This window comes from Elephantulus edwardii, unplaced genomic scaffold (genome assembly GCF_000299155.1).
Source record: "Elephantulus edwardii isolate Elephantulus edwardi_28Jun2011 unplaced genomic scaffold, EleEdw1.0 scaffold00069, whole genome shotgun sequence".
NCBI lineage: Eukaryota > Metazoa > Chordata > Mammalia > Macroscelidea > Macroscelididae > Elephantulus > Elephantulus edwardii.
The window spans coordinates 14,048,389-14,063,074 of NW_006399819.1; the positions used below are offsets into that span (position 1 = coordinate 14,048,389).

The window sequence follows — 14,686 nt, forward strand, 5'->3', positions numbered from 1 at the left end:
CTATGAGTCGCAAACGACTCGACGGCACATAACAACAACAACTGTCAAGTTGTTTGCGGCTCAGTAGTGACCTTACGTACAATAACTCTGAGTCCAGATCTATCGTGAATCAACCTCATTGGACCCAACAAAACCGCCCACGTTACCCAGTCAGTCATTCTATCTCATCCAGGGTCTTCCCTTCCTACACTGTTCCTCCACCCTCCCAAGCATTATGTCCCTCTTCAAGGACTTGTCCTTCCTTGCAACATGCCCAAAATATGTCAGATGGAATTTCAGAATTCTCGCTTCCAAGCTGCAGCCTAGTTTTCACCCTCTCCAGGACGAACCTGTTTGATCTCCTAGTAGTCCATGGTATATTCACTACTCTTCTCCAGCACCACAGCTCAAAGGCATCAATTCTCCTTCTAGCATAACTAGTCATTGTCCAAGTTCCTGATGATGCATAGCCAGTAATTGCTAAGAACGTGGCCAGGATTAGGTACACCTTAGTCTCCAGAATGATATCATTGTTCTTCAGTACTCTAGCAAGGTCCCAGACAGCAGATTTTCCCAATGTAATTTTGTCTTTTGATTTTTCTAGATGCTGGTACCAAGAGGGTTGTTTGTGGATCCAATCAAACTGAAGTTGTTAATAATCCCAATCTCTTTACTGTATATCAATGATGCTGTCAGTTGGTCCAATGGTGAAGAGACACATATGATAAGGTCTGGGAGGGTTTCCAACACAGAGCTTCCATTTTCCAAAAGAATATGTGCTACTTTTCTTCATGCATCAATATCTATGATCAATCAGGAACTTCAATGCCCAGACCTTTTACTGGGACTTCATTAAATCAGTTGCTATCAAGTTGATTCTCACTTGTGGTGATCTTACAGAAGACAGACTAGAATTATGCTCCACAGGTTTTTCAGTGGTTTTTCAAGTACAGGTCATCAGAGTTTTCTTCTAAGTCACCTTTGGATGGACAAGAACTTCTATTGTTTTGGATAACCATTTGTGTATTAACCATTTGCACCATCTAGATAATGTACGGGAGTGAGGGAGCTTATACCACTGAGTCAGAACTGACTTATAACTGACCCTTCCAGTAGGTTTTCTGGGGCTGTAAACTAAATGAGGTTGCTCATCTTTCTCCCAAGGAGCAACAGGTAGATTTGAACCACCAGAGAGGTGCCACCGTTGGGTTGGCAGTGCAACTGCCTGTGGACTCTGGAACCAAGAGAGCTGTGCTACCAATCAAAAGGTGGCTGGTTTGAAATCACCAGCTGCTGTGTGGGAGAAAGATGAGCAATCTTCTCCTGTGTGATTTACAACCTCTAATAATTCAGTAGAGTCAGCTATCAGTCATTTCTTACTCAATACCATGCAACAACGAAATCAAACCAGAGGAAAGGGGTCTTGTCATATAATTTAAACTCCAGAAGTATATTAAGGGAGTTTGGGTCTTTCTGGCAAATGAACAAACCCCACTAAAGTTTTATTGATATAAATAAGGCCAAAGGCCAAATTCTTTAATAAAAAAATTCCTTCCATTTCACAAAGGCTTTTCTCACTCTTTGCAGTCCATTGCCAAGTCCAGCCAAGCACATACCAAAAAGGATACTAAGAGTGGTTGCAGAAGTGGCCTTCACTTGCCCTGAGGAGAAGAATCATCCCACAATATTCAACTGTTCTCTGTTATTCTTAAAATCTAAAATGAGCTCCAGGTGCACATTTTAATCCCAGATCATAACTCATTCACAGTTCAGACATCCATCATTTACTTCCTCTAAGCCTCTCATAGCAAGATGCCATCTCCACACCTATGTGAGGAAAGTCTTTTATTTTATGACTGGCAAATGGTCAGCTAAGAAACTCACTAGTAAACAAAACAACCTTTGCCACTGGACATCTTTTCCAGAAAGGATTTTATGTAAAGAGTTTTCAAACCTGGGTAAATATGAATGTGTCATCAAATAAATGCGGTATGTTTATTCATAGATTTATATTTACCATACAGATATCCTGGAGAAAGTGCAACCAGGGTGCTCCTCTGAGGCAAGAATAGTGAAACTGTCTCACATACTCTGGGCACGTTGCTAGGAGAGGCCAATCCTTGGGAAAAGGTTTAGTGCTAGGAAAGGTGAAGGATTAGAGGGTCAGCAAAAGAGAGAAAGAACTTCAATTAACAATGTGCACATTAACAATGGCTCAAATATATCAGAGATGATGAGACTGGCACGGGACAAGGCAAGGCTCATATCCATTGTTCTTAGAGTTGCTACAAGTCACAGTCAAATTGATGGTACCAAACAACAACATACATACACAAAGGAGCTCTGTGGTCTTGTGGGCAAGGAGTTGCACTACCAACCCAAAGGCAGGCAGTTAGAACCCACCAGCTGCTACAGGAGAGAAAAATAAGCAACTCCTCCTGTGTGTTTACAGCCTCTGGAAACCCCACGCAAGGTGAGCTATGAGTTGGTGCCAAGTCAGCAGTCTATAACAACAACAGCAATAACGTACATATACGCTGACAGGTGAACAACCTCCTTCTGTGAGATTTACAGCTTGGAAACCCAATGGAGGGTCAATGTCGTTCTGAGATGATGGCTATGAGGAAGAGGAGGAGTTGTTGTTATGAGTTGTCAAATCAGAACCAACTCATAGCAGGTTTATAGAGGCTGTAAATTACATGGGAGATTGGCCATTTTTCTCCTGAGAAGCAGCTGGTGGATTTGAACCACCTGTCTTTGAGTTGACAGCACAGCTCCTTACTACATATACAGAGGCACACAAATCTTACACGAACACTAGAAAAACAAGCATCCTTCTTTGCCTGGCTCCTGAGCAAACTCTTTAGGAGTTAACTTTCACCACTTACCAGATGTTGTGATGTCACGGACCCCTCACCTCTCCACATCATACAGGAAATAAAGAAGAGGCCTGGAGAAGTAAGCTGCAGGGAAGCGGGTCTCAGAGAATGTGACCTTCCCAGAAGGCTGCATTTCTTTAAAACCTTTTGATGCCCTGGGCAAAGTCTCTGATTTACTGACTTTAAATCAGTTTATAATCTGATCCAGAGCCTCCTCTCGATCTTTGAACTGAGGAAGAAAGCAAGCAATGAAAGCTTGGGATAATCCCTTCACCTCATTTGAGCCTTTTCCTATAACCACCTTCCCACTGGCAAACCTTTATGGAGCTGCTAACGAGGAAAAGAATTAACCAATTTGGGGTTTAGCAACTCTTCCCTTCCCTGCTCTGCTGGAGGTGCTAATTGGCAGTAAAATGTATAAAAAGTGCACACCAGAATTACAGGAGACAAACAGGGACTGGATAATCCATAAGCTGAATAATGAGCCCTTTAATAACCAGCAGCTAACTGCAGCTCTCTGTAAGCGGATCCTGCTAGCATGTGTAGATCTACGCTCACCAATTAGAAAAATACCTTCCTACACCTTTATCCTAAAGCTAGGAAAGAGGGACACCTCCCCAAAAGAGATGCACCTTTAACTCTGAGCCCTCAGGCGTTAAGAGCGTTTTCAATTCTCATAACTAGAAATTTGCCTTCTGGAAAGCAGATATCATAATATCCGTTAGTAATCTACTGGAAAGATTAATATCACTCCTCTCCTTCAACTAACTAGATCTAAATCCCTACCCTCCCACTGGTCTCCAAGATAGGTTTGCTCAGTCCAAGCTGTCATTATTAATACTAATGATTGCCATTCCTCCTTCGTGTACAGAGCAGAGCATTCAGGCTTCCAAAGTGCTTTCATAAGCACCATCTCCCTGGTCTCCAACACGACTTCAGGGGTAGATCCTGGCTGAGGAGCCTGAAGCTTATCCATTTAGTGGGTCACATTGAGAGACTGACATTAAATTACAAATACAAACTTGCTAGTGCCTCCTCCTAGAGCCTTGGAGGGTCCCTTACAGCATAAATGCAACTCTGTACCATCTCCCTCCTTCTTTCCACCCCTACTGCATGCAGACAGAAGACAAAAACTCCGGGGCAAAGGGGGGGGGGCGCATTTGTGGAACAGGCTGCTCTTGCCTGAGATCAAAGGGTTATTAGTTGCAAAGGCAAAATTAGAAACTTCTTATCTCCTAGGCCATTTGCAGGCCCTCTAGTTCACTAGCATTTCCTGTGACTCAAAGGATCTCATCCTGATGAGGAAGGAACAAATAAAACCAACACAGCTAAAATTGGTCAACCAGGAGGGTGGTGGAAGTTGTCTAGACTGAGAACTGGGAGTAGAAGATGGTGAAATAAACCCAGAGTCCCTCCAAACATCTGCTTGCTTAATTGCCATGGAAAGTAAAAACACATACGACAGGACCCGTCAAAACTAGGGTGAATCTAACCCTCATCACCTATAAGACACAAGATCTGGGACAAAGTACTCAGTTTTTCTGAACATTATAATTTTATTGGTAAAAAAAGTTTACTTGAGATGAAGGATGCAAAGCACTTAGAGGAGGACACAGGACATTCACGCCAGGTCTTCAGTAAGTGGCAACTATTAAGGTTTCAGTTGTCATTTGCTCTACAGAGTGCTGCTTTTACATCAGCCACCCATGCCTGAAAGTGGACTACTGTCCATAGAAAACCATGCTCAGTGACCATAAGGCTGAAAATTAGCACAGACAGTTGCTGAGACGTCAGCATCTCCCAGGCAGCAGTCAGAAATGTCACAGCAGATTTAAGTACACAAACTGCCTTGCTATATCCACTGCTGTGATCATTTTAGAGATTGGGCTTAGTAGTGTGTATGGTGTGAAGTCTACACGACTTTTCAAGTCTCAGGGAATCCAGATTTCAAATGTGTTAAGACCACATAGACTGAAAACTACACCACTGAGTGGTTGTGGGTTATGGTTAGGTTTTATTTTGCTAGTTTTGCTTTTTCATCTGTTTCCATTAATCAGCAGAACGGAAACTGTCAGGATAAAAGATAAGCTACTCCTCTACTTCACATCTTTCTTCTTTCCTGGCCCGGATTTTTTTTACTTTTCCCTCAGATTTCAAAATGATGCCAGATTCTATATGAGGGGCGATAAAACTGAGAAAGAAGTGGAGGCACACGCCTTGAATACTTTTAAATACTTTTAATTGAATCATTTAACTTCCAATGAATCTGTACACTTATTTGGAGAAAAGAGATCAATAAGCATCTGACCTGTCAATGGCTCCCTGGCCTTTATAAGTTCAAATTGTCAAAACAATAAAGTTAACCATTTAAGCAGCTAATGAATTGATGGTACAGATTGATATTTGCTGCTAGAGCGAAGAACTAAGACCATGGATGCTAAAGACGAGGGAGGCTTGCCGGCAGATTAACACTGAACTGAAGCTGAAAGATAAACAGGATGCTTGTTGGTGGAGGAAGAGATCTATTGAAGGGAATTTCAGCACTTAACAGATGTGTACAAAATGTTGTTGTTAGGTGCCGTCAAGTCAAGTATGATTCATAGCAACCCTATGAGCAACAGACCTGAACCCTGTTCTATCCTGCATCATCCTCACGCTTCCTGACACACAAGAGCCCACAGTAGCAGTCACCATGCCAATACACGTGGTTGAGGGTCTTCCTTTCCTTGACCGGCACTCCACCCTTCCTAACATCATGTCCTTCTCCCAGGAACAGACCCTCCTAGCAACATGTCCAAAGTATGTGAGGTGAAGCCTCATCATTCTTGCCTCCATAGGGCACTCTGGCTGCACCCTCTCTAAGACATATCCATTTGTTCTCTTGGTTGTTCATAGGATGTTCAGTACCCTTCTCCAACACCACAGCTCAAAGGCGTCAATTCTTTTTCTGTCATCCTAATTCATTGTCCAGATCTCAGATGCATAACAAGTAAAGGCAATGGCCTGAATCAAATGCACCTTAGTCCTTAAACTGACATCATTACTCCTCACTAATTTGAGAGGTCCTCAGCTGCAGATTTTCCCAGTGTAATGAGTCTATTTCCTGACTGCTGGTACCAAGGGTGTTAACTATGAATCCAAATAAGATGAAGCTGTTGATGGTTTCAATCTCCTCTCCAGCCATCAAGAAACTCACTATTGGTACAGTGGTAAGAATCTTTTTTTGACGTTAAGATGCAATCCATACTGAAGGCTGCATTCCTTGATTTCTGCAACAAATGCTTCAAGTCCGCCTCACTTTCAGCAAGCAAGGTTGTGTCATCTGCATAACACAGGTATTGATGAGTCTCCCTCCAATCATGATGCCACATTCCTCTTCACAGCATCCAGCCTCTAGGATAATTTGCTCAGCATATATATTGAACAGGTATGGAGAGAGAATACAGCTCTGATGCACTCCCTTCTCAATTTTAAACCATGCAGTGAATTATATGTGATTTTTTTTGTTGTTGTAAGCACATCAGAGGCATTAGCTCACTCATTCAATATAACTTTAGGAAGTGAAGTAGACACTATTTTTACTCCCATTTCACAGATACGGAAACTGAGCCTTAGCTATTTCACTACTAGTAAAGGTCTGATGAAGAACTCTCTCTCAGAACAATACAAGAAAGTGAGACTTTTTGAAACATGTGCAACAGTTAACTAAATGTCTGGACCACAGGTGAGGGTGGTAAGCGGCCAGGTCAGATATGTGGCCAGGGCCCAGATTCTGAAGGAATGTGAATGTTAAACTAAGAAAATAGATTTGTCCCACAAAAGTCAGACGCCAACAGAGGCCTTTAAGCCCGAGAATGACATGAACAGTGCTGCATTTTAGCATTGTAATTCTTTTTTATTTTATTTTATTAATTTTAATGAACATTTACAGAGATTTTGGATTTCCATCCATTCATTGTTGCATTTTCCTCCCTGTCCATCCCCCTCTCCAGTTCGCGCTTCTCTTTGAAAAGTAAAAGAAAAATTCCTTCATTGGTATATAATTCCCCCCACCCGCACCCCGAATACACTCCACTATGCAACCTTCATTCTGGACTCTTGTCATAACCATAATACCCTATCATATATTGCTTTTAAACTGTTCTCTGTCTCATCTGTTTCAATGCAGTATACATAATTTATCCAATTTTTCTCAGTCTAATCCCAACCCTGATGTCCGTCCCATTCTACAACAGTGGCACTATGCAGTATTTGTCCTTTTGTGATGGAGATATTTCACTCAGCATAATGTCGTCCAGAGTCACCCATTTTGAATAATATTGCATGAGTTCCTTGCTTTTCAATGCAGCATAGTATTCCATTGTGTAAATATACCAGAGCTTCTCTATCCATTCGTTTGTTGATGAGTTGTTTCCAACTCCTTGCTATTGTGAACAAAGCCGCTATAAACATGGGTGTGCATATATCTGCTTGGTTTCTTTAGGGTATATTCCCAGTAGAGGAATTGCTGGATAGCCCTGTAATTCTTGAAGTGATGTGGGAGATGGGCAACATTATGAAGAGCTGAAAGAGGAGGAGACTATTTCATAATGCAGAGCAAATAGGAGATTCTCAATCAAGTAGAGGAAGTAAGATGGAGACTAATGGGCAAATTTAAGAGAGTTTCCTGAATATAGAACTGATGCGATGTCATAAAAGATCAGAAGCGTAGCAGGGAAACAAAAGAATAAACAAGAAGGCACTAAGTGCCATCGCTTGACAGCAATCAACTTGCTATCAATCAGGTTAAGTAGTACATGAGAAGCACCTGACGCAAAGAAAAGATCATCGCAGCTTAGTCATGTGTCTCCTGTATTATTGTCCAGCTGGTTGATGTTTCTAAGCCTCATCAACCTGGAAAACCATAATCTTTTCCAAGGCAGAAATGATTTACAAATGCCTGAGTCCACCTGTCCACTCCATGTCCACATGAGTGCCGGCTTCAAGGAAAACATAATCCATTTCACCAAAGAGTTGTTAAATATTAAAGTGTACAGGACTCTGCTCCAAAAAAACCACCTACCAAACAGAGATAAACATTGTAAATGAATATCTGAACAGGCTTTATTACATAAAACTTGAAAGTATATATCATTTACAAAAGGTGACAACTGAGTAACTTGAATTTTAAGTTTCTCAGTAAAAGGAGTCAAATAACTGAACAGTAAAGCAGGTATCTTTCCCTTGTCTATCAGGTTTCAAAGGCCTTTAATATATCCCAGGAGCTCTTCTACGCTTTCTCACTTTACTTGGGCAGATGGACACAGAGAATCTAGAGGTGAACTCAGAGGCCTCAGGACATTGCAAAGCCACTAAAAGGAAGAGACTGGCTCTTGGCTTTATTAGTCACACTGCCAGAGCTAACCAGGAGAGATGCCTGGCCAGAAGCATAGTGAGAAGTGAACTTCCTGAGATTTGAGGTTGTTTTCACTGCAATATAATGAACCTATCCTGACAAACACAGACATTCTCATCGCATTCCTAGAATAACCCACTGAAGAATGTATGATCAGATCCATTTTGGAAAAAGAGGCAGCAAAGCCCAGAAACTTATTCGTGGTTATACAATTAGTAAATTGGTGAGCCAGAATTAAAACCTACATATTTCTTGGCTTTGAAGCCCATGCAATGTGAAGTATGTATCCCACAATAAAATGATTACTAAGGTAGTAATCATGACCTTCTACTTACAAAGCCCTGATGGCTCAGTGACTAAGCACTCAGTTACTAATCATACAATAGGGGGATTCAACACCACCAGCCACTCTGCGGGGAAAAGATGGGGAGTCTGCTTCCACAAAGATTGGAAACCCCATGGGGCACTTCTAACCTGCCCTTTGTTGTTGTTGTTATATGTACTACAGTCAGAACCCACTCAGAGCTGACCCTCCAGTGGCTTTTCAGAAGTTATAAATCACATGAAAGATTTACAATTTCTCAGCTTTCTCCTGCAGAGCAGCTGGTGGATTCAAACCATATACCTTTGGGTTGGCAGTGCATCTCCTTACTCTACACCACCAGACTTCCCTATCTCCTATGGAGACACTATACATTGTAATCCCCAGATAGCAATAGTTTGGGAAATTCTGAATTATGAAAACCAGCCATCAGTTGAATATCTTTTACCCGTGCACAATGTCTTGTGATAGTTCCACATGCCCCAAAAGACTTCATGAGCTACTATGACATGGGTTTCTCCAACTTGCTAGTCGAAGAGTTTGACTAGCAGGTACCACAGTCAAGAAAAAAAAATGTATTGCATTGTGAAGCTCTTCTGTCAAGGAGATATTCCAGGTGGTAAAGAGCACAGAGCACAGATGTCAGTTTAATGACTAAGGTGCAAGTAATCCAAACCACAGTCTTCTCGATCACTTGCTATGCATCTGAAAGTTGGACAATAAGGATGACAGAAGAAGAATTGATGCCTTTGAGTTGAGTGTCGGAGAAAAGCACTGACTATCCCATGGATTGTCAAAAGAACTAACAAATATCTCTTAGAGAAAGTTCAACCAGGTTTCTCTTTTGAGGTAAGGATGGTGAAGCTTCATCTCACATACTTAGGGCATATTATTAGGTGGGGTCAGTCCTTGGTATAAGACATCAGACATGGAAAAGGGCATTGTGCTTGGAAAGGTGGAGAGCCAGCAAAAGAGAACAAGACCTTCAGGGATGTACACTGACACAATGACTAACAGTGGATAAGTGGGTCAGAAATAACGAAGATGCCAAAGGATAGGGCGGTGTTCAGATCAGTTAGATAGAACTGCAATGCATTTGTAGTCAACTCAAAGGCAAGTAACAACATCCAGGCAATAGTATTCTCAGCATTTTACCCAGCACTTCTTAACCTTAGTTCTCACACACACACACACACGCACACACAAAATAGAATAAAGTGTACCTCAAAAGTCTGTTGGGGGATATTAATCATGGAGTTGTACAATTTGATGGGTGGGGTGTGAGGCAAATTGAAAGAATTTGTTCTTGAAAACTATGTAGCTAACTGCGTAAATAAACTAGTAGAAAAATTTTTAAAAATAAATAAATACAACATAAGAAGAACCAAAAATAAGTTGTGTAAAGAGAAAGCACTCACCTACAGAATAAAGCTGACTCTGCCTCAAAAATTCTTTCTACCAAAAAACAAACTAAAACGATAAATTCTATAGACTTGAATCATTTCATTCTTCACACAACCTTCACTTACTTTTCTCCATAATCATTCTGTAAGCCACTTGAGACTGGAGTTAAAGGTATCCTGCTAAAGTCAACAAGTCAAGAGTGTACAAATTATTGGGGGGGAGCCCATAGTTTCACCCCCACTGGTAGTCCACTCAGCCACACATAAGAACAACACCTCTAGGAATGAATTATTATAGTTATCCATATTCTAAAAATCTGAGGTTCTAACCTTCATTGACTGTCCAAGATCACATACAAGAGGCCAGCTGAACTCAGAATCCTGTGCTCTCCATGCTACACTTCACCACAGCTGGCTTCTCACAGACCACGGAGGAAAGGGTCTACGAGGATTCAAAGCATCTCTGTGAAAAGGCATCCTAGTTCTCCAAGGTGGTAAGGACTCTGAGTGATAGTAAGCTATCTTAGGAAGTAATCACTTGAGAAAGTGCAGGGAGCAGCTTTAAAGTATAAGAAAGTTTGAGAGACTTAGTTCTGAATCCCTCCTTAACTCTGTGACCTTGAGCAAATCTCTCAATTTGAGCAGGCTAGGACTCTTAGCTGGTCTTAGGGAGTCTGAAACAATGACAACTTCGAGTTTTAGTTCAGAATAATTATAAGGAATAGAGGAAAAACTGAGAAATTAGTAAGGAATCATCAAATGGAAGTTTTTACTGTTATCGTTATAGATCACACAAGGAAATTAAACCCAACTAGTGTTAGACTTTTACAAACCTATCTTGGAAAGAAACTGTGTTACTATCCCAAAGGTGTGAGATTTGAATCCACCAGCCATTCCTCAGAATGGGCAATCCCCTCCCAGAGGATTTACTGCCTCTGAAAACCCACCGGAAGGTCAGCTATGCGTTGGTTCCAACTCGATGGCACACAATGACAACAACAATCTTACATAATTCCGTCAACAACCCTGTGGAGTAGATGTTATTACTTTGGGCTGGATTTGGAAGAGGTCGTGGTACTAGGGATATTATAGCTAATGTTAGATGGATCTTGGCAGAAAGCAGAGAATACCAGAAGAATGTTTATCTGTGCTTCATCGACTATGCAAATGCTTTTGATTGTGTGGATCACAAGAAGCTATGGCTGACTCTGAGAGGAATGGGAATCCCAGAACATTTGATTGTGCTAATGCAAAACCTATACTTGGACCAAGAGGCAGTCATCAGAACAAAACAGGGAGACACTGGATGGTTCAAAATCAAGAAAGGGGTCCATCAGGGATGTATTCTGTCTCCATACCTTTTCAATCTGTATGCAGAACAGATCATCCGAGACGCTGGGCTGTACGAGGAGGAATGTGGCATCAGGATTGGTGGAAGAATCATAAAGAACCTGTGTTATGCAGATGACACAACCCTGCTTGCTGAAACTGAGGAGGACTTGAAGCACTTGCTGCAGAAGGTCAAGGACTACAGTCTTCAATATGGATTGAAGCTCAACATCAAGAAAACGAAGATTCTCACCACTGGGCCAATTGGCAGCATCAGTATGGATGGTGAAGAGATTGAGATAGTTAACAGCTATAGTTCACTTGGTTCCACAGTCAACACTCTTGGTAACAGCAGCCAGGAAATCAGGAGAAGAATGGCATTGGGAAAGTCAGCTGTGAGAGACCTCTCAAGAGTACTGAAGAGCAATGACATCAGGTTGGAGAATAAGGTGCCCCTGATCCAGGCTATAGTCTTTGCAATTATGTGCTATGCATCAGAGAGTTGGACAGTGAATAGGGATGATAGAAAGAGAATTGATGCCTTTGAGCTATGGTGTTGGAGAAGAGTGTTACCATGGCTGCTAGGAGAACAAACAGGTTTGTCCTGGAGAGGGTAAAGCCGGAATGTTCCCTGGAGTCAAGGATTCTGAAGCTTCGTCTGACATACTTTGGGCATGCTGCAAGGAGAGTCTGGTCCTTGGAGGGGGACATCATGTTTGGGAGAGTGGAGAGACGGCGCAGGAGAGGAAGAACCTCTATGAGATGGATCAATTCTGTGAGTGGAGTGGTGGGAATGAGTGTGTCTGAGATGGCGAGGTTGGCACAGGATAGAACGGCATTTAGGGCTCTTGTACATAGGGTCACTATGAGTCACAAGCGACTCAATAGCACATAACAACAAACAGCAACAAAAGAAACTTAAGTAACTTGTCCAATTACATAGCTAGTAACTGGCAGACGGCATTCAGGTAAAGGAGGTCACTGAGTGCACAGGTGTGCTGCTCTTCTCAGGCTACCTGTCCACATCCCAGATCAGGTAGTGGAGAAAAGAAAAGGGTGATTCAGATATATGCCAATGGCTAAGGGTAGCTATGTGAGGTATTGGGAGAAAACGGTTGGAGCACGTTCACGTGTAACTTGGGATTTACATTAAAGACATCTGGAACACATGTGTGATGAGGCAGGGAAGAAACCAAACTCTCAGAATCTCATAGCTGATCATCTAATTTCTGAGACTATAAATCACACTAGAAGAGACTGCCCATTTTTCTCCCTCAGAGTCTGCTAGTGGATTCAAACCTAGAAAAGATCATGATCTTTGGGTGGCAACACAACTTCCTAAGGGTTAGGCCAACAGAGCCTAAAAAGAAGATAAAATCAAAGCAAGCCCATTGCCATGGAGACTCTTCACCTTCCCAGTGATCTCCCATGAGGTTTGTAAGGCTGTATGTCTTTACAAGAAGAAACTGTCCATCTCATTTCCATGAAACAGCTGAGAGACTTGAACCTCTGACCTTTCAGTTAATAGCCCAACACACTCAGTGTCACATTCTACAACTTCCCTTCTAGTTCATAACACAGCAATAAAGTTGCTTCATGTAAGTCGGCCTCTATGTTGAAAATCTCCCAGTAAAAACCAGATATTACAATATCAGTGTATTATTTCTTCTTGATTCTGCGACCATTTATATCCCAGAAAATGTTCTGGAACCAAACAGAGGAAGTTCAGGAAAGTCCCAGGAAATATCTATATTCAGTGAAAAGGAAACAACCAAATTAGATTAGCCTCTTGTTTGGACCATTTAATATTAAGTCATGTCGGAAGATGATTCGCATCACTAGTACAGGACTAACAAACAAATAGACAAACAAAACAACAACAACAAAAATCTCAATGCCATTCAGTCGATTCTGACTCTTATAGGCACACACTAGGTGGCTTCAGAACATTCTGTTGTGGTGGTGTTATTGTACTTGCTAGGGGTCCTGAGTCAGATCAAACTCATGGGCACCTTATATACAACCGTGAATGAAACAAGTTTGTCACCCTCACAACGGGTGCTCCTAAAGAGGAACAAGTGCCATTTCATAAGAAGACAAAAAAAAAAAATCTGATGTTTTCCTCTTGAAATATACAACCCCCATCCTACCTCCCAGATTTGAAACAAACCTTTGCAATCTCCAGTGTTGTTGTTGTTGTTGTTGTCGTCGTCATGTGCCGTCCAGTCGCCTGAGACCCTATGTACAGCAGCTTTGAAGCCTGCCCTGTCCTGAGCCAGTCTCACTGATTCCCACACATCTACCCCCATTACCATTGTAGGCCCAGGAAATCTACATGCTGTACATGGTTTTGGACCATGCAATCAGGTTAGACACGTGTAGAAACAACAGTGTAAAACAAAACAAACAAACAGTCTCCCTTTGGGGCTGAAAGTTCTTCTCTCAAGGGAGGTCATCACATCAAGCCCTCCCACCTGAGGCCACAAAGACAGGTCAAAAAGATGCTCAGTCAAGGCTAAGAACAGAAAGAAAACTTAGAAAAACAGTTGGTAAAGTAGTCTGTAAGAGGGAGCAAAGTCACTGTGTGTATTCTTCAAATTTGTTAGCACACGAGGTCCAAAATTCTCTATTAATAAATGCATCCATTCTCTTGTGAACTTTTCCAGAGCGCAGCTAAAGGCACACAAAGCGAGTAGATCTCTGCAGTCTCGTTCATAAGAGACTACCTGTAAACTCAGAAGTTTCTGGCTTCACACATCAAACACTCAGTGCATTCCCCTACACTCCCCCGCTCCCCACTCCAAACGCTGTACCTTCACCACCAACACCCCATGCTCAGCTTCTCCTCTCCCTGTGGCCCCCAGAAAGGATCCTGGCTCCCAGGAGACGCAGGACCTGCGCGACCCGCCGGAGCACCCCTCCCTCCCCGCCATCCCCATTATTCGGCTCGCAGCCCTGCTCGCTTCAGGAGCCAACAGTGTGCAGCTCCTTCAATGCAGGCGCGAGCAGGCAGGAATGGTGAGAAGAGGAGCCGTGCCAGCTGCATGTTTCAGAATCTCCCTCCATATGCATTTGCCAAAGGAACAAAAAGAAAATCACTGCCAGCAAAAGACAACTGAGATGAGGATGCGGTGGACCGCGCCTGACTCCGTGCCTCTCAGGAGCCAGGGGCTCTCCAACCACGCGTCCGAGCCACAGATCCCGGTTGTTACCTTCAGGCTGCAGGCCATGGCGCTCCGCCGGCCCTCCCGCCACGAGCAGCGGGCGCGCCTGGGTCAGGGGCAGTCCCGGCAGCACGCAGGAGGCTGGTACCGCGGCTGGACCGCTCCAGCCCACATTCCCGCAGATCCAAATAAGGGACAGCGGTGCGAGCCGTGCG

At 42.7% G+C, this 14,686-nt stretch overlaps 1 protein-coding gene across 1 annotated transcript in view; it reads right to left on the bottom strand.

The window, feature by feature from the left end:
- Positions 1-14,685, bottom strand: part of LOC102861336 (alpha-N-acetylgalactosaminide alpha-2,6-sialyltransferase 3-like) — a 953,952-nt gene extending 939,267 nt beyond the window's left edge. Inside the window, exon 1 of the mRNA XM_006888598.1 lies at positions 14,520-14,685. Coding sequence (XP_006888660.1) covers positions 14,520-14,537 — 18 coding nt within the window. The 5' untranslated portion in view covers positions 14,538-14,685. The remainder of the gene's footprint in view (positions 1-14,519) is intronic.
- Between the last annotated feature and the right edge of the window lies 1 nt (position 14,686).